Source organism: Schistocerca piceifrons, chromosome 7 (genome assembly GCF_021461385.2).
Source record: "Schistocerca piceifrons isolate TAMUIC-IGC-003096 chromosome 7, iqSchPice1.1, whole genome shotgun sequence".
Taxonomy (NCBI): Eukaryota; Metazoa; Arthropoda; class Insecta; order Orthoptera; family Acrididae; genus Schistocerca; species Schistocerca piceifrons.
In genome coordinates, this window is record NC_060144.1 from 7,385,398 (window position 1) to 7,408,512 (window position 23,115).

Here is a 23,115-nt window from a genome sequence, read left to right on the forward strand (position 1 = left end):
TTGGAGTGAAATATTCATTTCATTCATTTTAGAGAAAATATCTGACAAATAGGAAGGTATATACTGCCAATTTTCGTCATTAATAAGATCTGCTAATTTGGTGTTGTGCTCCAAAAGGAAAGCTAAGACTTCGTACAACCGAGACAGTGAATTCTCACGTGAGAGCCACCTCACTTCTGTGTGAAGAAGCAGGGAACGATGAAGGCTTCCCATATCTTCACACAGTATTGTGAAAAGTATTGACTTCAACAGCCTTGATTGTATGTAGTTAATGATTTGAATGGATTCGTCTAAAACTTTCTTGAATGAAACAGGCATTTGTTTCGGAGCTAAAGTGAATCTGTGGAGAGCACAATGACTACTGCTGCAATTCTTGGCGTTTTCTTTTAGTTTCGTTATTGCTTCGACTGTAGAACCCGCCATAGCTATTGCACCATCTGTGCACACATCTATGCAATTAGACCATAAAACTTCGTTAGTCCTTAAAAAAGTCAGCCAATAGACGAACTATTTCAGCAGTAGTGGTCTGCGCAATAAGAGGTCCTCCTCAAAACATCCAAAATATTCATAACAGACAAAAGCCAATAAAATCACTAATCCTGCAACATCAGTGGATTCAGCCATCTGCAGAGAAAATGAATTGTGTTGGATGCAAGAAACAAGAGTGTCTTTCACATCATTTGACATGTCAACAAAGCGTCTCTTGACAGTATTGTTTGATAATGGCACCGAAAATACAAGCTTTACTGCCTTTTCGTCTAGCATGCAAGAAACAATATCATTAACACACTTTTTTATGAGATTTTCTGCAATGGTATGAGCTTTGCCTGTTTTTGCCACTCGATAACTAACCAAGAAAGAAACTTTTAACGATTTTTCATTAATTGTTTTTGCATGAGTTTTCATGCAATGCTGAGAAGCAGCTCATTCAGCACTCTTCCTTTTGAAAAATTCGATGTCTTTAGCCTGGAAATCTGGGTGAGTACCTTCAAAATGGTGGCGCAATTTAACTGGAACCATTGAACTGTCCGGAAGAACTCTCGCACAAATTACACATTGAGCTTTACCCTGCTTTGTCTCCATAAAGCCCATTTCTAAATAGCTTTCGTTGTACTTATGCTTCTCGGTTATTCCACTCCCACAGGATATCGCAACCAATGGAGTACTTGCAGCGTTTTCACATAATAAATCCGGCTGTGAAGCTTCTTGTGATTGTTCTTCTTTTGGCCGTCCTCCCTCCTCATTCATTTGAACTGGAAACTTCCTTTGTTGTGAAGGCAATGGAGAAACTAAACCCTTCTTCAATGATTCTGACTTCAGCCACCGATCCATGTTAGAAGTAATAAACTGGTCAAAAATCGACTTACGAAATAGGTAGTGCACTGACAAAGCAAGTTTAACATTTAATGATGCCTGGGGCCCCATACGTGCCAGCGAGTGCTGTGATTGGTTGACAGAGCTTGCTCTGCACGTGCGTAAAAGGTTTCAGTGCACCTGGCGCTGTGAGCTGCCAAGTAACGTGTCTCAATGAAACTTGAATCACACATAGAAAGAGCTGCTGCACTATAATACAGAAGGTAACTGAAAGAAATATACAGTGAGATGAACAGTAATGACATCTCTACTTGAAGACAATAATTACACTGACATCACTGCAATCCATGATGGTCCACTGGGCATTACAAAAGGCGAGACATGCTTCTAAACAGGGCATGTGATCACCATGCTCCCATGTTGCAATATGTCTCCCTAAGGTGCTACCATAGCTGGTCAATTGGATTTATGTCAGTGGAATGGGCAGACCAGCCCAATCGCCGAATATCCTCCTGTTCCAAGAGCTGCTCCACCAGTGCTGCTCAATGCGGTTGCATAATGTCATCCCTAAAAATGAAATTGGGGCCAAATCCACCCCTCAAAAGACACATGTGGGGAATGATTACCGTGTCAGATTAATGTTGTCCAGTGAGAGTACCATTTTCAAAGATATGTGTACCAACACGTCCCTTCAACATTATACCTCCCCACATCAACACCTGGACAATCAAAATGATCAACTTCAACAATGGTGGACATACCCTCATATGGCAGGAGGTGGGAACACGTAATGCCCTCAGGAGCATTGTCAAACATGATGGTTTTGGTGGTCCGGGTGTTGCAGTGTGGGGAGGCATAATGTTGCATGGGTGCACTGATCTCCAAATCTTTGAACCCTGTACACTCACTGTTCAACGTTATTGTGACACTGTACTTCTTTCCCATGTTCATCTTTTCAGGGGTGTGCATTTGGCTCTGATTTCAGTTGTGTAGATAACAATGCACGACCACATCAAACAGCGCAGGTGAAGCAGCTCTTGGAATGAGAAGTTATTTGGAAAATGGACTGACCTGCCAGTTCCCCCAACTTAAAATCACTGACTACATGTGGGATGTGTTGGGGAAACGTACTTTCCACATGCACCAACTACCACCCGACAACGGTCAATCACTCTGATGGAGGTACAGAATGCCCTATCACAAGAATTTGTGACAAACTATGTGGCCAGCATGAGAGCATGTCACAGACCAAACTTTGCCTTCCGTGTGGATCACACATCCACCTTCTATAATGTCTAGGGGACCAAAATGAACCATGGTGTCTGTTAGTTTTATTGGCTATTTCTTTCACTTGCCTTCTGTGCTTTACTGTAACAGTTCTTTCTATGTGTTCCAAGTTTCATCAAGCTATGTGACTTGGCAGGGAAACAACATCATGAAATAGTTACTTTCGCCTTCAAGTTTTGCACACCAGTGTGGTATGTAAGAAATGTAATCTGTTATTTTTAATTTTCCATTTGTACTCACTGTTGAAATATTTCTTGCAAAATGCTATTAGAATAGCTGAAACGCACATTTTAATTAAAACACCTAATTCAGCTGGAAAACTACGAAGGGCGTTCAATAAGTAATGCAAGGCATTTTTTGCTCGGCCATTTTTGGTTGAAAAAATGTTGAATTTGTTACGGAACATCATGGAATATTCCTGCTTCAACTGCTGTAAGTATTATGAAATCCTGATAGATAGTACCACTATACATACCTTTCGAAATGGTGTTTGTAACAGAAGTGTGTTGCAAGCAGAGAGTTGTCATTGAGTTTCTTTTGGCAGCAAAATAGAGCATTGCAGATAATTGCTTGCAGAATGTCTACGGCAGGGCTTACCAACCTTCTCAGCTGGCGGACCCCTTCTTCAGTCGAAAATCCACGGCGGACGAAACTCATGGGAACTGAAATCTTCTTAATGCAAGTGCCATGTTCCCAATGACCCCCAACCCCCAAAATATCAATAGTATTTGGTTTGGAGATGAATGCAAACAACGTGAAATTAACGATCCAATTTGAATACCCACTGTATCCAGACACTTACTAGTGGATTTACTCTCTTTATTCAACACACTATGGCCTGATTAAAATTACTTGGTAATTGACATTTCACACGTTGGAGCTGCCCCTTCCTCCAAGAGCAATCAACGTCACATCCAAACTGTTCGCTGTTGATAAACTGCCGCTTGTGGTCTGTTCACTTCCACTGTTTGGCTACTGTTGTGTAAGGAGCATGCATATTTCGTAACAGTCATATGTGTGTGTGTGTGTGTGTGTGTGTGTGTGTGTGTGTGTGTGTGTGTGTGGTTTTTCGTGAAATCCGAAGAAAAATGTTCAAATGTATGTAAAGTCTATGGGACTTAACTGCTGAGGTCATCAGTCGCTAGTCTTACACACTATTAACCTAAGTTTAACTTGCGCTAAGGACAAAACACACACACACACACACACACACACACACACACACACACACACACACACACCTGCCCGAGGGAGGACTCGAAGCTCCGGCAGGAGCGGCCGCGCAATCCACGATGACATGGTGCCTTAGAATGCGCGGCCATTCCGCGTGGCTGTGAAGAAAAGATGCAGACCCATGATTCAGGATAAAAACACATCACGAAAGAAAAGAGGCCAAGGTATTGCCTTTAAAGGACTATTGTGACATCTGTTGTGCAATGTGTGCAAATACATTCACCCAGTTTACATGCATTTCCAAAACTGGATTTCATAAGCCGATGTCCCAGTTCCGCTTTTGGTTGGTCAGGTAAACACTTCAAAATCGATTGTGGAAATCTGCTTTTATAAAGCCGTTTTCCAGTTCCACAATCGATTTTCGTGCCCATGTAAACAGCTCGGAAAATCTAGTTATTTTTACATTTCTGCATATCTACTGAACAGCAGCTGTCAGTCCATAGTCGGCAGCTAGCAGGCAGCGTTGCAACAGTGTACTGTCAGTTGGTAGCTGGCAACTGGCAGGCAGCATGGCAACAGTTTAGCCACAGCTGACAACTTCAACTACTACTTGGACACTATATCGTGACAGTCAGCCTCGACTGTAAGCAAATTAGGGAAACAAACAAACAGACTCTCTTATTTCTGTGTAAGAAGAACAAAGTATTTCACAGAAAATAAGACTTTTTCCTGAAAGGAAACAATTCTGGCAGAGGAGGTTTACCTTTTACAAGGTGGCACGTGAAAAGTCCTCATTTGTTTATGCTCACAGCCAGTTGCCACAATATAGTGTCAGAGTAATAGCAAGTAATTGTAACTTAAGTATAGGCACACCATATTTTTAACTGAGAGGACGGAATATATTATAAAGAAAAGAAATTAGCTTTAGAGATCATTTTAATTTTTGTAACAAAAATATCAATGCCAACAGAATTCAATTAATAATTATTTTGTAAATGATAGAAGACAAAAACAAAATTCCTACAGAGTTATAGTTCAGGTAAGCTCACTGAGCATCTATGAAGAAAAATGCTTTCTTCTTTACTATAGATGAAGCTGTAGGAATAATAATGGAATCCTAATGTGATGGTTGAGGGTGCTTCTGCTGACACAATTTTGAAAAGTTGGCTGCAGTTCTTGACAACTGGAGACGGATGTCTGGTTCTGCGTCTAGACAGCTTCGGTACTTATTTTTTTGGGCAGCATAGATCGAGAATTCCATAAACAACTCATAATCATTTGATGATAGAATGTTCGGCTTTTTGGATACAGTGAATGGGTTAACCACCCATTGGTATTTCTGCAGCTTCTCATCTTCAGCTGATGGGAAATAATGCTCCAACAATGACGTCAAGCTTCGGAGATGTTCCAGGATTTGATGAAACAAATTCTTCCCAAGTGCCAATGTTTTGTTTTTCAAAAACTCCTTGAGGAGAGGAAAACACTCAACCGCCCCCTCCTTGACACTCTCTGCCCAAAAATTGATTTTCCTCTTGAATGCTCGAACTATGTCGATAGCAGTGACCTTTGTTTCACTTTGCCCTTGGAGTGAAATATTCATTTCATTCATTTTAGAGAAAATATCTGACAAATAGGAAGGTATATACTGCCAATTTTCGTCATTAATAAGATCTGCTAATTTGGTGTTGTGCTCCAAAAGGAAAGCTAAGACTTCGTACAACCGAGACAGTGAATTCTCACGTGAGAGCCACCTCACTTCTGTGTGAAGAAGCAGGGAACGATGAAGGCTTCCCATATCTTCACACAGTATTGTGAAAAGTATTGACTTCAACAGCCTTGATTGTATGTAGTTAATGATTTGAATGGATTCGTCTAAAACTTTCTTGAATGAAACAGGCATTTGTTTCGGAGCTAAAGTGAATCTGTGGAGAGCACAATGACTACTGCTGCAATTCTTGGCGTTTTCTTTTAGTTTCGTTATTGCTTCGACTGTAGAACCCGCCATAGCTATTGCACCATCTGTGCACACATCTATGCAATTAGACCATAAAACTTCGTTAGTCCTTAAAAAAGTCAGCCAATAGACGAACTATTTCAGCAGTAGTGGTCTGCGCAATAAGAGGTCCTCCTCAAAACATCCAAAATATTCATAACAGACAAAAGCCAATAAAATCACTAATCCTGCAACATCAGTGGATTCAGCCATCTGCAGAGAAAATGAATTGTGTTGGATGCAAGAAACAAGAGTGTCTTTCACATCATTTGACATGTCAACAAAGCGTCTCTTGACAGTATTGTTTGATAATGGCACCGAAAATACAAGCTTTACTGCCTTTTCGTCTAGCATGCAAGAAACAATATCATTAACACACTTTTTTATGAGATTTTCTGCAATGGTATGAGCTTTGCCTGTTTTTGCCACTCGATAACTAACCAAGAAAGAAACTTTTAACGATTTTTCATTAATTGTTTTTGCATGAGTTTTCATGCAATGCTGAGAAGCAGCTCATTCAGCACTCTTCCTTTTGAAAAATTCGATGTCTTTAGCCTGGAAATCTGGGTGAGTACCTTCAAAATGGTGGCGCAATTTAACTGGAACCATTGAACTGTCCGGAAGAACTCTCGCACAAATTACACATTGAGCTTTACCCTGCTTTGTCTCCATAAAGCCCATTTCTAAATAGCTTTCGTTGTACTTATGCTTCTCGGTTATTCCACTCCCACAGGATATCGCAACCAATGGAGTACTTGCAGCGTTTTCACATAATAAATCCGGCTGTGAAGCTTCTTGTGATTGTTCTTCTTTTGGCCGTCCTCCCTCCTCATTCATTTGAACTGGAAACTTCCTTTGTTGTGAAGGCAATGGAGAAACTAAACCCTTCTTCAATGATTCTGACTTCAGCCACCGATCCATGTTAGAAGTAATAAACTGGTCAAAAATCGACTTACGAAATAGGTAGTGCACTGACAAAGCAAGTTTAACATTTAATGATGCCTGGGGCCCCATACGTGCCAGCGAGTGCTGTGATTGGTTGACAGAGCTTGCTCTGCACGTGCGTAAAAGGTTTCAGTGCACCTGGCGCTGTGAGCCGGCACCGGCGCACAAACGACCCCCATGTTGTTGCGAAACAGTCGATCCGAGAAGCCGCATTCTCTGGCACTAAACTGTGTATGCGTTCTCACTTAGGAACCGCAAAGGCTGCTGGGGAATATGACCTGAAGTAAAAGTACACATTTTTCACACGAAAAAAATAGTGATTAATTTGATTTTCACATTTTTATTCAATAATTTTACTCATTATTTTACACAATTTGGTGAAAGGTGGCCGCGGACCCCCTAGAAAGAGCCGACGGACCCTTAAGTGGTCTGCGGACCACTCGTTGGGAAGCCCTGGTCTACAGAGACCTTACACTGAACAAAAATACAGTGAGACGGTGGGCGAGGTGTCTGTCATCATTGCAACAAGGTCAGGTGAACCTGTATGAGCCCTCGTGTGCTGGCCAGTCACACACAGCTGTGACTCCTGCAGTGCTGGAACTTGCAGACACTCTCATTTGAGGTGATAGATGAACATCTTGCTGCTCAATTGGATGTCTCTGTTGGTAGTGCTGACACACTTGTCCACCTTTAGGGGTATACAAAGGTGTGTCTGCCTGCCAGGCCTAATAGAAGATCATAAAAAGCAATGAAGAACCATCTGTGTGGAATTGCCTCAATGTTATGAGGTTGATCATAAAATTTTTTTCTTGATCATCACCACAGGCAATGAAACAAGAGGTTCATCACTTTGAACCAGAAACAAAATGGTAATCCATGAACTGGTGCCACACCACCTCTATTCCGAAGAAAAAGTTCAGACCCGCACCGAAGACAGTCTTCCGGGACTCTGAAGGTGTTATTCTGTTTTGTGTTCTCCCTCCTGGTGTAACAGTCAACTCTGAAGTGTAGGACTTCAGCAAGTTTGTCACCACAAAAATGCAAATGAACTTCTCATTCTCCGTGACAATGCAAGAGTTCACGTAAGTCTGCACACGTGAGAGGAGCTCACAAAATGTCAATAGACTGTTCTTCCTCATCCGTGTTACAGCTAGGATCTTAAGCCTTCTGACTTCTATCTGTTTGGCCCAACAAAGGATGCGCTCCAGAAGCAGTACATAGGTGATGGGGAGCTTACTGGTGCAGGGTGATGTTGGCTCTGATGTCGACCAGCAGAGTGATACCATGTGGCGATGCAGGCCCTCCCAGTAATGTATCATAAAGCTATTGCCTTGAAAGGAAGGTATGTTAAAAAATAGGGTTTTGCAGCTAAAAGAGTGGGGGATAATATGGTGTATTGGAGAATAAAACCAACCTGCTTTCAGAAAAAAAGTGTTGCATTACTTATTGAATTCCCCTCCAACTAGCCATCTCTAAACTGCAACACACAAACCAACAATTAATAAATTATTTAGCAAATGTCATATCTACATCATCACAAAAAAGAGGATTTTCTATTCATTATGATAAGTTGTTATTCCTTGTAATTTTCTTTTTCGTCACAAAATTTCTGTCCCCAATTTGTTCTAAAATGTTGCATTTGATTTTATGTGTACCATTAAATGGATAGTCTCATTCAGCATAGTTCACGACTTTTGTGAATATTTATTGTTGTTTCCACTTTCATTAATACGTAAAACACTATGCTGCAGACAGTGACCAAAACTGGAATACCAAATACCCAGTACACAGATGTTACATTCATGAGTCACTAAATATTTCCTATTACAATTATTTTCCAATGTAAAATGCATTTCATAAATGTCACATTACTTTTGTAGGCATAATTTATCACTTTTATTACTTTAAGGAGAAAATTTTAATAAAACTGACAACAAACACACTATCATTATGACTCTGGTGATATCAATACCATTACCAATATACTCCCATTTGTAAGAAAGTATTCTGCATAACAAATTACAAAACATAATTTTAAACACAGCAAGCTAATTAAACGTAATTACCAAAAATTTTAATTATAAAGAAAATATGGCAGAAATGCTAGTCTTTTCTTAATTAAATCTCCAAGACTCGTATTCTCAAAAAAAGTGATTCAACGAATTATTCAAATTTTCATGTTTTAAAAGCATCAAGTAGCTGTACTCATGTAGTTTTAATACAGATGACTTGTTAGGAACATGTCACAAAAATCAGACTTGGTGGATCATGTTCTTCACTAAGATAAATGTGATAATTTCCAAGTTCATTACAAAACTGCAGAAGTATCTAGGGATGACAATAGGTGACGATGTTAATTACTATCCTGCCTGCAGCTCATCATCAGCCATCTCGATGTCAGCGAGTGGCAATCGATGGGGGAAGGGGCGGCCGCGTAGTGGTGACAGGCGAAGCCTCATGCTGGATTCATCGGCATCACCACCACACGATGCGCGGCGCACCGTTAGTGAGGGTCATGCAGCGAGCGACGGAGTACCGAGTGATGCCACTGAAGTTGATGATGACTGGTCACGTGGCAGTGCTGATGCAGATGGTGATGCTGACCACGATGATGCTGATGGCGAGTTGGAGTTAGATGGTGATGGCAGCCGTGCAGAGGATGTTACAGAGCTTGACCGCAAGGTTTGTGTGACATTGATAGTCGTGAAGTCCCTAGCAGCTTTCTAACTATGACCTTCACAAACTGAACAGCAGTTTTTCATTTTAAATGTGCGGAACTGGACAGCCATGTGAGATGACGTCAACAGTGAATTTAAATTCTTACTGCAATTCAATTGTTAAGAGGCTGTAGTTTGACTTATGTCCATCCAGTATAATGTGAGCTATTCTTGATTTTTGCAAACCCAAAAGAGAACTTGTATTAGAAACCTCTACACATATGGTAAATTCCACATGTCAATGAGGGCAAGAGAGTGCTTACTAGTGCCAGATTTGCAAAACGTTGTCCACGCTGGACAACCACTTTTTCATTTAATCACCATATTAGTAGTTACCCTTGCAGCCTCTATGTCTCCAAGTTCTGTTATTTATCTTTTATAGTCAGGTAGAATGGGACAGGAATGATGATGGAAATAGGATCACGTTTGAGGAAGTGGAGAAAATGGTCAATAGATTGCAGTGCAATAAAGCAGCTGGGGTGGATGAAATCAAGCCGGAACTCATCAAGTACAGTGGAATGTCAGGTCTTAAATGGCTACACAGGATAATTGAAATGGCCTGGGAGTCGGGACAGGTTCCATCAGACTGGACAAAAGCAGTAATCACACCAATCTTTAAACATGGAAACAGAAAAGATTGTAACAACTACAGAGGTATCTCTTTAATCAGCGTTGTGGGTAAAATCTTCTCAGGTATTGTTGAAAGGAAAGTGCGAGTATTAGTTGAGGAGCAATTGGATGAAAATCAGTGTGGGTTTAGGCCTCTTAGAGGTTGTCAGGACCAGATCTTTAGCTTACGACAAATAATGGAGAAGTGTTATGAGTGGAACAGGGAATTGTATCTATGCTTTATAGATCTAGAAAAGGCATATGACCGGGTTCCTAGGAGGAAGTTATTGTCTGTTCTACGAGATTATGGAATAGGAGGCAAACTTTTGCAAGCAATTAAAGGTCTTTACATGGATAGTCAGGCAGCAGTTAGAGTTGACGGTAAATTGAGTTCATGGTTCAGAGTAGTTTCAGGCGTAAGACAAGGCTGCAACCTGTCTCCACTGTTGTTCATATTATTTATGGATCATATGTTGAAAACAATAGACTGGCTGGGTGAGATTAAGATATGTGAACACAAAATAAGCAGTTTTGCATATGCGGATGACTTAGTTGTGATGGCAGATTCGATTGAAAGTTTGCAGAGTAATATTTCAGAGCTAGATCAGAAATGTAAGGACTATGGTATGAAGATTAGCATCTCCAAAACGAAAGTAATGCCAGTGGGAAAGAAATATAAATGGATTGAGTGCCAAATAGGAGGAACAAAGTTAGAACAGGTGGACGGTTTCAAGTACTTAGGATGCATATTCTCACAGGATGGCAACATAGTGAAAGAACTGGAAGCGAGGTGTAGCAAGGCTAATGCAGTGAGCACTCAGCTACGATCTACTCTCTTCTGCAAGAAGGAAGTCAGTACCAAGACTAAGTTATCTGTGCACCGTTCAATCTTTCGACCAACTTTGTTGTATGGGAGCGAAAGCTGGGTGGATTCAGGTTACCTTATCAATAAGGTTGAGGTTACGGATATGAAAGTAGCTAGGATGATTGCAGGTACTAGTAGATGGGAACAATGGCAGGAGGGTGTCCACAATGAGGAAATCAAAGAAAAACTGGGAATGAACTCTATAGATGTAGCAGTCAGGGCGAACAGGCTTAGATGGTGGGGTCATGTTACACGCATGGGAGAAGCAAGGTTACCCAAGAGACTCGTTCAGCAGTAGAGGGTAGGAGGAGTCGGGGCAGACCAAGGAGAAGGTACCTGGATTCGGTTAAGAATGATTTTGAAGTAATAGGTTTAACATCAGAAGAGGCACCAATGTTAGCACTGAATAGGGGATCATGGAGGAATTTTATAAGGGGGGCTATGCTCCAGACTGAACGCTGAAAGGCATAATCAGTCTTAAATGATGATGATGATGATGAGTCAGACACACTTAAAAGTACAATAGCATGTCCTCACATATTTTTGTGTAAATTATACAGAAGTGGTTTGAAAATCTTGACCTTTTTTCAAAACATCACATTTGTTTTACTTTGCCCTATGAATGTAAACACAAAATTTAGTGCAATCTCTTGAAATTTAATGGAATGCCAGTGACCCATGTTGGTTGGGCCTTTTAGTGAAAATTTTAAGACTTGGAGGTGCCACAACTGTGAGTGTATATGAGGTGTGGCTATAAAATAACAGGACTATTGTTACAAAAAATTTTATTTCAAAACCATGCATATTTAGTTATTGTCACCGCCAATGTGCTCCCCTCCTCTATCCCTACAACACTCCATGCAAATTTTCTGCTTATGGAAACGGTGCTGCAAGTCTTTGTCTGTGAGCTCCCTGATGGCACATGCCACTTTTCCTTTCACTGCTTCAGTGGAGTGAAATCTTGTTCCTTTTAACATAGATTTGACCTTGGGGAATAAATAAAAGTTACATGGTGCTAGGTCAGGTGAATAAAGTGGGTGGTCTAACACTGGGATGCTGTACTGTGAAAACCAAGATTCCCCAGAAATTAGGATCATTTTCAGTGGCATTCAAAGTGTGAATAAAAACACTTTCACACACTTTCATGAGCTTATTTTTGTTCAGTCATGATGATTTTCAGCACCAAATTCACACACTCTTTTTCTCATGTTAAATTGGTTATGCAAAATTTGCCTTACATATTCTTTGTCAATTCCTAAAGTTATTCCAATCAATCTTCATGCCATTTCGTTTTTATTGACTCTGTGGTCTTTGCTGAAGTTTCTTGAATTTTTATTTGTTAGTTGCATTGCTGTTCTATATATTTCTTCTAAAATTTCTTTAGTTTTCTCTTCTCTCACTGACTTTTCACCCACTCCTCTCTAGTTAATCTTTTTAATTAATCATGTAGCTTTCTATATTGTTATTCTAACAGAATTATCATTTCTTTTGAGCACTCATTTTATCCAATATATTGTGTGTAACTATTGATGACTTAGTGCTTCTGTTATTCGGTGAGTGGTCTTTACTCCTAAGATTATTTACATTCTGTCAGAACTTTTCTTACTATATTTGTATTGAGGTAGTCCAATCTTTTCTTTCTTTACTGCTCCAACGATTCTTCTAAAACTTCCAGAATTGTATTTTTAATTGAATTTGATTCTTCTGATTGATTGACACACACTGCTGAATTTTCCAATGTTTTTCAATGATTTGAGAGTAGGTCATTGACCCTTCAGTAGTGAATTTTACTATAGTCTGTTTCCTTATCAGTTGCCTTCTTTTTCTATGGACACAGCTGGAAAAAGAGCTGCCATTATTTTTAGAGGTAATCCATTAGCTTTTGTAAATTGATTTTAGTACGAAAATTTATAATTTCTCTCTTTTTATGGGGCAAGCCACATTAGATGCGCAGAGGGCACAAACACTTGTGGACTGCAGAGGCACTGGCAGTAATTTAGCATCTTATAAATTTTGTCATACCTCAGAATAAGTATTTGGTGTTTTGATGGCAAAATAGTTGTTAAAGCAAACAAAGCATGCAATATCTACACCATTAGATTAGATCTAACCAGACCTATTCTCCAGAAGAAGGGACAATGTGATCATACAGTAGAGCATCTTGCAAAGGAATTTAGAAAGAAGTCAAGGCGCTGAGGAGATCAAAGTAATCAAAGATGGAAAAGTCTTGCCCCTGAGCCATTTTTATGCACCAGGGAAAGTTTCCAGTGAATTTGTAAAAGTGAAGTGATCCATATAGTTTCCGGATCAAAGAAGTATTCCCATTCCATTAAGTGCTTGTCCAGCATTCCATCAAGTTCTTTAATTGTAGACTGAAAGATTGGAATGTCAGCAGGCACAATGAAAACACACAAATTAGCTTTTGGCCACAGCCTTCTTTGGAAAAGGAAATGCACACACACATCCTTCACACAAGCAACCACACTTCATGCAAACATGACCGCCATTTCCGGCAGCTTGGACTGGAATGCCCTTTCTGGTCCGCATGGCCAAAATTAATGTGCAAGTGTCTTTTCGTTGTGCCTATTTGCAACTCCATGTTTCATCTTTACTATGAGTAGCAATCCATCTTTTCTTTACATTGCTGACTAACTGAAAGGAATTTCTATATTGTTTAGAACAACATGTGAAAGGGATTCGTGCAGATGCAAATTAATGAGTTATTGACACACTGTGATAAATCCTCAAAATTTAGTAATGTTCAGCTATAGTTGTATTTTATTCACCCTGTTGTAAATAGCTCGGAAAATTTAATGGATGAAATAGTTTCCATTAAATTTTATGCTCTGAAGTTCAGAAACAATAATTGAAAATTTTCTGCATGCAATGGATAGGTGCAGTGCAAAAGTATGAAAAATATGTTGTTAATATATATGGAAAATGACAACAGCCCTATAGTTGATCCCTGATGGATGCCAGTGTGATGTGTCTCCTTTCATATTCCATTCATTATGCACTGCAGGTCACTCTGATCTCAGAGGAGAAATATCTGCCCTCTTACACATTACAGGTGGAACCTCTCATCGAGGAGTTTGGGTGACCTGCTGTGTCCAAACCTGTCCCTCCCTAGTAGTTCTGAAAGTGAGGATAGTGTTGTCACTTTTATATGTGTTTGCCAGCAGTACTATACATTTTGCCTGCTGAATTTAAACATTGGCCAGCAATTCTTTCTTGACGTATTAAAATTATATAGTATCAAACAGTGGAAACTCCAGATAGGAATATCAACAATGTAGGAAAAGATGAATTGCTACTTACCGTAAAGAAGACGTGTCAAGTTGCAGAAAGGCACATTGAAAGTGTCTTAGAAGTTGTGCCTGTCTGCAACTTGACACGTTTTCTTTACGGCAAGTAGCAAAATTTCTTTACGGTAAGTAGCAATCTGTGCTTTCCTACATTGTTAAAATTATATGGTAGGAACTTTTGCTCTCTACAAAAGTTAGATGCCTAAAAGGCTACAAAATCAAAAATTTAAACAAAGATGATGATTACAGTGACTAATTTCATTAGCTCTTTACTTCAACTTTTTTCCATACCATTGAAATAATTTGTTGCTAAACGGCACAACATGTCTTTGTGTTTCAGGTACAGCAAGCAACACGCCTAGCACAACGTCAGTGTCACTGTCCATCTGGCAGGTGCCCTAAGCTCAAGGTCAGAAAGGTCGGGGAGGGAAAATACAATATTGCTGGCAGGAATGTCTTTGTGCGGGTGAGCAAGAATTTTTCGTCTTTGTCTTTCTATGTGTTTCACAAAAAGCAGAATATTATCTACACCATTGCCATATCTATTCAATAATACTATGCATTCTTCTACAAGTTTTACAGAAGTGGGATGACCTATAATGTCCATTAATAGTGCTTTGCAAAAAATAATAAGGCAAGGGGAATAATATGAGCTTGTTTCAGTGCTTTGAGTAATTGTCAGCTACTAACACTGTGAAGTACAGATAAACCTTGGATTCTGTCTTCTGTTCCTTCTCACTGGCTTCTCTGTGCTTGCCACATATTTCTGTTTTCCTGCAGTACTCTGTACTTTCTTTTGATAGTATTTTGTTCCTCTGTATAATTTTCATTCTACTGCAGCAAGGCATAAAAAGTTGTATCTACACTAGTAAGAAAGTCTCCATAGAATGTAAATAATTTAGGCATAAAGGAGACCACACACTGAATAGCAGAAGGGTTGAGTCATTGACAGGCACGGACACACACACACACACACACACACCCACACACACACACACACACACACACACACACACACACACACACACCCCTACAGTGTGCTGGTCAAACAATTCTGGCATTAGATTTTCGGCAGTTGGGGTGGGGTGGGTGGGGTTTATGTCAGGTGGGGTGGTGGGCAGAGGGAAAGTAAGAAGGGGCAGAGGCAAAAAGAAGGGGCTGAGGTGTGTAGCTACTGACTTGGAGGGAGGCAGTATGTCTGCTGGCTAGGAATGTGGGAGGAAGGGGTGGCAGCCACACTGGTTGGGTTTGTGATGCAAAGGAACGAGAATCTGTGGAGTGTGGTGCAATGTGAAGATGATGTGAAGCTGTGGATTGAGAGGGGGTGAAAGGACAGAGGAAGGGGTGAGAGGGATCGAGATGGTCCAGGTTGTGAAGCAGCCATTGGCTGTGACCATTCATTCTTGCTTTCACAGGTGGCCCTGCCTGTAATTGGGTACAATAAGCCTGTGCCAGGACTGAAGTAGGAAGTGCTGGATGGGTGGATTGGACAGGTCTTGCATCTAAGTCTTCCAAAGGGATATGATCCCTGTGGCATGGGGCTGGGAGTGGGAGTGGCATAGAAGTGGACCATGATGACTTGTAGCTTGGGTGGGCATTATAATAAAAGTGGTGGCAAAGACATGGTTCAATTGTTCCAGTCCAGGCTGATATTACATATTGAGCAGGGTGCTCCTTTGTAGCTATTTTTGGGTGTGGTGGAAGGAATAGTGATGCATGAGGATATGGCATGGGAAATCTGTTCGCAGACTAGGTTTGTGGAGGGGGGCGGGAGGAGGAGGGGGGAGGGGAAGTCTCTCTCTGAAGACTTGTGAGACCTTCAGAACGTTGGGCAAGGAAGTTCTCATCACTGCATTCACATCCATATGTGGCCAGGCTCTGTGGGAGAGATTCTGTGGTGTGAAAGCATTGACAGCTGTTGAAATGTGGGTGCTTTGGGATTAGTGGTTTTAATGCAGACACACACATGGATAGAGCCATCAGAGAAGTGGACGCCAACGTCCAGGAAGGTGGTACATTGAGTCACGTAAAGGGGATGGAAGAGAAGATGTTGAGGCTGTGGAGGTATCTTGGCCCTACGTCCAGGTCATGAAGATATCATCAATAAATATGAACCAGACACCAGGTTTGGGGTTTTGGGAGGCTAAGAGGGTATCGTATGGATGGCCCATAAAAAGGTTGGCGTAGGAGGCTTCTGTGCCAGTGCCCGTGGCTGTGCCTCAGATTTGTTTGAGTACCTTCCCCTCAAAGGGGAAGTAGTACTTTGTCAGGATATAGTTGGTAAGGTGTATGAGAAGTGAGGACATTGTGAAAGATAGTATTTATAGTGGCAAGGCTTTGGGCATTAGGGATGTTAGTTTATAGCGAGTATGGATCCAAAAAGTAAAGGGGTGGGGATAGAGGAGAGTTGGTGATGGAGAAGTGGTTAGTACCTTTGACGTGCGATACTAGGTTATGGTCAATTGACTGGAGGTGTTGATCAAGAAGAGCAGAGATTCTTTCAATAGGAACACAATAAGCACCGAGCATGGAATGTCAAGGATTGCTGGGTCTGTGGATTATCGGGGGCATATAGAAGGTTGGTATATGGGGTGTCATTGGGTTGAGGAGGGAGATGGACTCAGGGTAAAGGTTCTGGGATGGGTCTAAGGATTTCAGTATGAATTGGAGGTTATGGTGGACTTCTGTGGTGAGATCACTACGGCAGAGCTTCTAGATGGAGGAGTTAGACAGTTGGCGAAAGTCCTCTGTCAGGTAGTCACTATGAATCATCATGCCACTATGCACGGAGGATCGTTAGCTAAAGATCGGTTTTGAGGTTGTGAATGTTGTCCTTTCCTCTGTTGAGTGCATAGTGTTCTTAGGAAGGGATCTGGAGAAGGATAGTGAGGCCAAGTTGGAGTTAGGGAATTCCTAGATGCTAATCGGGAATGGTTAAGTGGGAAAGGGCACAGACAGATGGTGGTGTGAACTGGAAGATACAAGCTTTAATGTTAGGATTAGGTTGGCTTTAGTTGAAGTGATTGGTAGCCAAGAAGTTTTTCCACTTTGTGACTCAGAAGAAGGAGAGTAGGTCTTTGACAAGTCCAGTATGGTTAAACATGGGAGTGGGGCTGAATGCGAGGGCTCTGTATAGGACTGAAACGTTGTGGGATTGAGGTTTTTGTCAAAAAGGTTACTAACTGTGTTTTGTGTTTGTTCAGGTTCTGGATTCTGTGGAATGCTGGGAGAGAGTTTTGGGGGATGTGGCAAGTTTAAAAGGTAAACTTGGCAGGGCCTGGGTGCTGTGAGGGGTAGATGGGGGGTTTACTGTACGTAGGATAGGTGTTGAGGAGTAGTGATGCTCCAAGGCGGGAGTGGACGATTTATGGAGGTTGTGTCTAGAATGCTCTTCCAGGTGTTAGAGATTTGATCTACGAAGTTAGGGCTGCACAATAACAGTATCTTGCAGAGGGAGCAGAGGTGGTGCTGGGATGCCTATGGCATAGCAATGTATTTCTACAGACCAGGTTTGTGAGGGATAGGGACTGGTCGAATCTGAAAAGGTGAAGGTTTTTGTGACAGGAGGGGTTTGATCCAGAGAAAGGCAATTTTTTTTTCAGTTAGGCCATTGGGGGTGGGTGGGAGTTTGACTGCTTAGGCAGCACTTAAAGAACATGATGTGGGAGTGGGTTTTAGCTAGGTAAATTCGTATCTGCTGAAGTGATGAATATAAGTAGGACAATAGTTACAAACTGATGCATGCAGATACATGTTTGAGGCTATAACGTCTTAAGTGGCAGCATTAGTCTGATGATCATGACATTCATCATGTGACACCCAATGTCTGTGAAGATAATACAATACTTAAAAGCTGGCTGTGCTTTTGAATAAGTCTACCAACCTGGTCATACATGTACATATGGTAGAGGATCTTAGAGTGAGTATTGAGATCATGAACCAGTAGTCAGAAATGAATATCTCAGGCAATATGAGGTCTCGAATGAGCAATGTGTGTTAGACACATGTTTGTAATGCAACGGCACCTAAGAGTTTCTGCTGCGTAGTTGCTCTCCCCAAACAACATCCCATACAAGCAAACCAGTTGCGTCTGTACCTACAGCTACTCGTACTTTAAGTACTTGGGCTATGCACGGCTCTGTTTAAAAAGAATAGTAGTTTGATGTTGTTATAGGGTCAAGCTGTGCACGTCTGCTTTCATTCCCCACAGCTAATTCGGTGCATATAACAACCTGTAGCTGTGATCCAGCAGTCAGATAGTCTACGCACTAGCTAGAATTGCAAACTAATGAAATACACGCAAATACAAACTACATGATAAATGAATAATTTAATAATAAAGACTCTATTCTAACATCTGTAATTGACAGAGAATTATGTTGAATAATATTTATTCAAGAAAGGACATCTCAAATAAACGGAAAATGGTCCAATGATATTCAGCTAAAACACATACAGAAAATTTTCTCACCAAATGCAATAAAGTTACATTGAGAGCATTACGAGCATGGTAGCAAATTCCCCAGACTAAACAGTCATTGATGATACACGAAAACTATGTCCATTTTGTAATCACAATACACTAAAGATTCACCAGCTCAAAACAGTTTGGAGTTCAACATGACGATTAACAAACTACTACATGCAACAAAAAGCATAGTAACTCATAGTCAGCCTATCCTCAGTTCTGTAAATCAAGCAAAATAGTTAAAGAGTCCTACTCTGGAGCATATTCGAGCCTTTCGAAATATATGACCCTTCAGAAGTTTTAAATATGGTTGTGGCCACTCACTTCCCAGAATCGATCACCTTCAGAGTTGAATATGACTGGTTACCATAGGCACGTCTGCCTCCTGCCAAAACTCGTGTAAAAGAGTCCAGAATCATGCCCTTGAGCACTTCACTCAGAAAGTCCCAATCCTTTCTTCAGTCCAGCAGTGTTCCGCCACTATCCAACTCTCATTGGCTGAAGGCTGTCCCACCAAGAATACATCATCCTCATGTTCTACATACATGATTTTACTCATCTTGACCACTTTCCCACAGTAAACTAAAATGTTACAATATTCAAATAAAAGAAACATTATAAACATTTGTTTACTTTCAGATCATTTATGAATATAGGTAATAGTTGGTTTATAAACAAACAAACTAGTATTCTTGCGCAAGTCCACTCGTGTTAAATGACTACAGATTATTGCTAAATATTATGTAAACCATTATTTATGCCTTCTTGACAGAGGCATCTTTTGGTTCTCTTTTCAACTGTGGTGTCTGCTAACACACGTGACTGGCCTTTCTTAAATTAGCACAGTTTTTTAATAGCACTTGCAACCAACATTTAAATAAAGTTACTAGCACAGTAGTTAACTATTCATTAAATAAAAACACTAGTATAACAAAGGATGAGGTATTCATGCTGCTTTTATTTGCTGAGTAAATGTGGAGAATACAATTTCCTGACAAACATTTGCATGCTGAAAAAGATGTAAAAGACATCATAAATCAACAAATAAAATAGATACAGATATGTAGCTTTTAGGGGTGATAGCTACAGTGCAATGCCATCATCTGACATAACATCTGTTGTAGTTGCATGAAGTGATTAAAAGTTGTTAATTCAGAGGCTCATTGCGAAAATGTTAATTCGCTGTCAGATATTACCTTCTGTAGTTTTAAAGATATTGACATATTATGTGTCACTGGATGCACTTCATTTTTCTGAGACCACAAATGTATTCAGATTTCCATTAATATTTGATTGCCGAATCTCGAAGAGCTGTAGCTTGGCCATCTTTAAGATTATCTGACACTCCACCATTTTCTGGAGCATATTCTGCACAAAGGCAATGCGAGCATCATACGTCCAAATTCCCCGCTCTGGGATTTACCCATTTCCAGCAACAAACTCATTGTCTCTGCACATCACTGGGCAGAAACACTCAACAACCTGAGCTGGCTACGGCTCTTCCCGAGCCCACTAGCATTCAGCTGTGCATCTAAGTCACTTTACCTCTTAGCAATTCTAGGTGGCTGATTAGCTCATTTAGATATGTGCCAACATTAAACTGGTTGTTTATAGCAAATAATTGCCTGCCACATCAACAGTGGTGAAACCACCTTTGAAAACAATACACAGTCTTTTGTGTTTATTGATTGTGTAGTAAAACACTTTTTCCAGTTCATGACTGGTTGTTAAAGAAGGAGCAAATTGCATTTAATGTATGTCACAGGCTGCACTATCATGAAAGCTAAAGATTGAGGAAAAGTCTAACTACTAGAAGACATTTATAATCACGAGTAGAATTTACAACAAATTAGAGAGATGATGAAGGTCCTTGGCAAAGAATTGTTCACACAGTATAATCTGAGGTTGTGTGGGAGAAGGTTAATGAATAAGCATCCGGAGCAGGAAGTGACTGGTCTCCGGCACGAACCCGCCCAGCGGAACTGTGTCAAGGTCCGGTGAGCAGGCCAGTCTGTGGATAGTTTTTAGGCGGTTCCCCTTATTCCGCCTCAGTTACACTCTTTCGGCGATTGCTGCGCAAACAAGTTCTCCATGTATGCGTACACCACCATTACCCTACAACGCAAGCAAAGGGGTTACATTTGTCTGGTGCAAGACGTTCCCTGGGGGGTCCACTGGGAGGGAGGGGGGGGGGGGGGGCAAACCGCACAATAACCCTTGTTTCGGTGTGGGGCGGCAGAGGGGTGAAGTGGACTGTAGCAGTCATCGTGGGGTTGTGGACCACTGCGGCTGCGGCGGGGACGAAGCCTCTCCATGTCAATCTGTGCTATTCTGGTGATTCCCTACAACTGACTGGTGCATACACACTGCTTCACTATTGTGATATACATCTGTGGTGGAGTGTCATTTGACAACCTGGTGCCTGTTCTGCACCACCTACAGTGCTCCATGTTGACCAGGGTACACTCTTAAGGAAGGGTGCCTAATATTTGGCGAAGTGGGCCTATTTTGTATGTCTGTTCTATTTTATTTCTTTTGACATTTCCTGTCAGTAAAATGACTAACTTAAATATCATCTTGCGATTTCTACTGCATAAGAGATGAAGCCATCCTTGAGGTGACAAGATAGCTAATCTTCCAATGCAGATGAATGGAAATATTCAGTTCATATTGTTCAAGATCGCCATGGCAGAGTGTTTTCTGCAATGCAGGATATTATATATGAGTACACGCTGTGCAACACAGCTGCTTGAACATAATTTAGTTGCTTCTATGATAGTTTTTCTCGTTTTGGTTTTTCCATCCATTCTCCCACCACTGAGAAGGCAATCATTTTCCATTTATTTTTTTTATCTCTTGTACATTTTGCAGATTATGTTTCCCCCATCTCCTCCCCCCTCCATTTTGTCTCAGCTTTACTTCTGTCTTGTGCCTGTCTATCCATCCTTATCTTTAATGTGATAAGTATTTTCATCACCTCTCTGTTGTTGCTGGTATTTCATTTTTGTTGACGAGGTCTTTCATGGGTTAGTACTAAATATTCATGAAGATTGTAGAGGACAATTATGCATTTATAATTTGTTCCTGAAGCTGGAAAGCAGTGTGCCTTCATAACCCGAAAAAACTACAACCATCACTTTTCCAGTGAGTGAATAAATTAGATTGAAGGTAAATTATTCTCCTTCTGGCACAAGATGTTATATACTACATACCACACAATATCCACCAGTACATCAACGCAATACAGCTACATCCAAATGTATATATACAACTCCAGAAATCTGTAATTATTGATACATGTTCAATTACCCGAAAGTTCCTAAATGCAATGTAACATATACCGTACAGTTAAAACGAAGTCACGCTTGATCAAGATCCGCGTCACTTTCCATTTTTAACCAGACATAATGTCTGAGAAAGGAAAGAAATAATAATATTGGTGACATCTAACTTTACTTTTTTTATGAACTACTAGAATCAATAGAATTCTGGAATACAGAAAATGTTGCTGTTATAACCTTTAATCACCAATAATTGCGTGGATATTCAAACACGCTCACTTAGAAACAATAGCTCGTTACATGATAACTCAGTATCTCTTCTGCGACTCCCGTGCCGTGACATGTGGCCGGCGCAGTTCGTAGCTAGGTGGTGCTCCCGCACTCAGCCGAGTTGCGGAGCGCCTCTATCACTGTTTGCGCGTACTGTCGTGGCAGCACTGTTAAATGTCGTGGCACTGTCACAACACTTTTCCCCACTTGAAGGAAAAAAAAAAAAAAAAAAAAAAAAAAAAAAAAAAAAAAAAAAAAAAACCACTCACTTCCTTGGAGACATGGACAGTGCGGAGACATCCATGGCCTCTTGTGCGGCCCCGAGAAGATCCCGCGGAGAGCCACGAGAGTACGGTCGAAAATGTCCAGGACGGAAGCTCGTGTGTGGAACGTGCCTCCTGGATGAGATGATGGGTGAAAACTCCAGAGCAGCATCCATAGGTGTCGTGTACCTGGGGGTGTGCTCCAGCGAGATGGGTCCCGGAGAAGGCGGCATCGCGACTGGGGCCAGTTCCGGTGTACTTGGAAGCGGTAGCGACGTCGGCTGCAGCAACACGCACGGGAGATCGGCAGCAGCGACAGGACTGGCTTCTCGGGCTGCTGGAGGCGAAGGAAGGGGCTGTGGCACCGGCGTGGCCACCACTCGTGGGCGGCATCTGGTCGCAATGGCGAACAACCATGCCGTCGTCCGTACGTATTTCACAAAGCCAGCGGCCGCGAAGAGCCTTAATCACCCCTGGAATCCATTTAGGGGGAGATCCATATCCTCGTGCCCACACGTTGATGCCCACCGAGTATTTTCCCGCATGAGGGGACACAGCACAAGGCCCGACAGGGTGAAGCAGGTGCAGTAGAGTGCGCGGTTGGCGGCCATGCAAGAGTTCAGCA

The 23,115-nt window shown here is 41.3% G+C and overlaps 1 protein-coding gene across 1 annotated transcript in view; it reads left to right on the plus strand.

Annotated features, from left to right (window-relative positions):
* LOC124804990 overlaps positions 1 to 23,115 on the plus strand; it is a 358,660-nt gene that overhangs the window by 324,224 nt on the left and 11,321 nt on the right. Inside the window, exons 8-9 of the mRNA XM_047265383.1 lie at positions 9,088 to 9,394; positions 14,549 to 14,674. Of these exons, the coding sequence (XP_047121339.1) occupies positions 9,088 to 9,394; positions 14,549 to 14,674 (433 nt within the window). The remainder of the gene's footprint in view (positions 1 to 9,087; positions 9,395 to 14,548; positions 14,675 to 23,115) is intronic.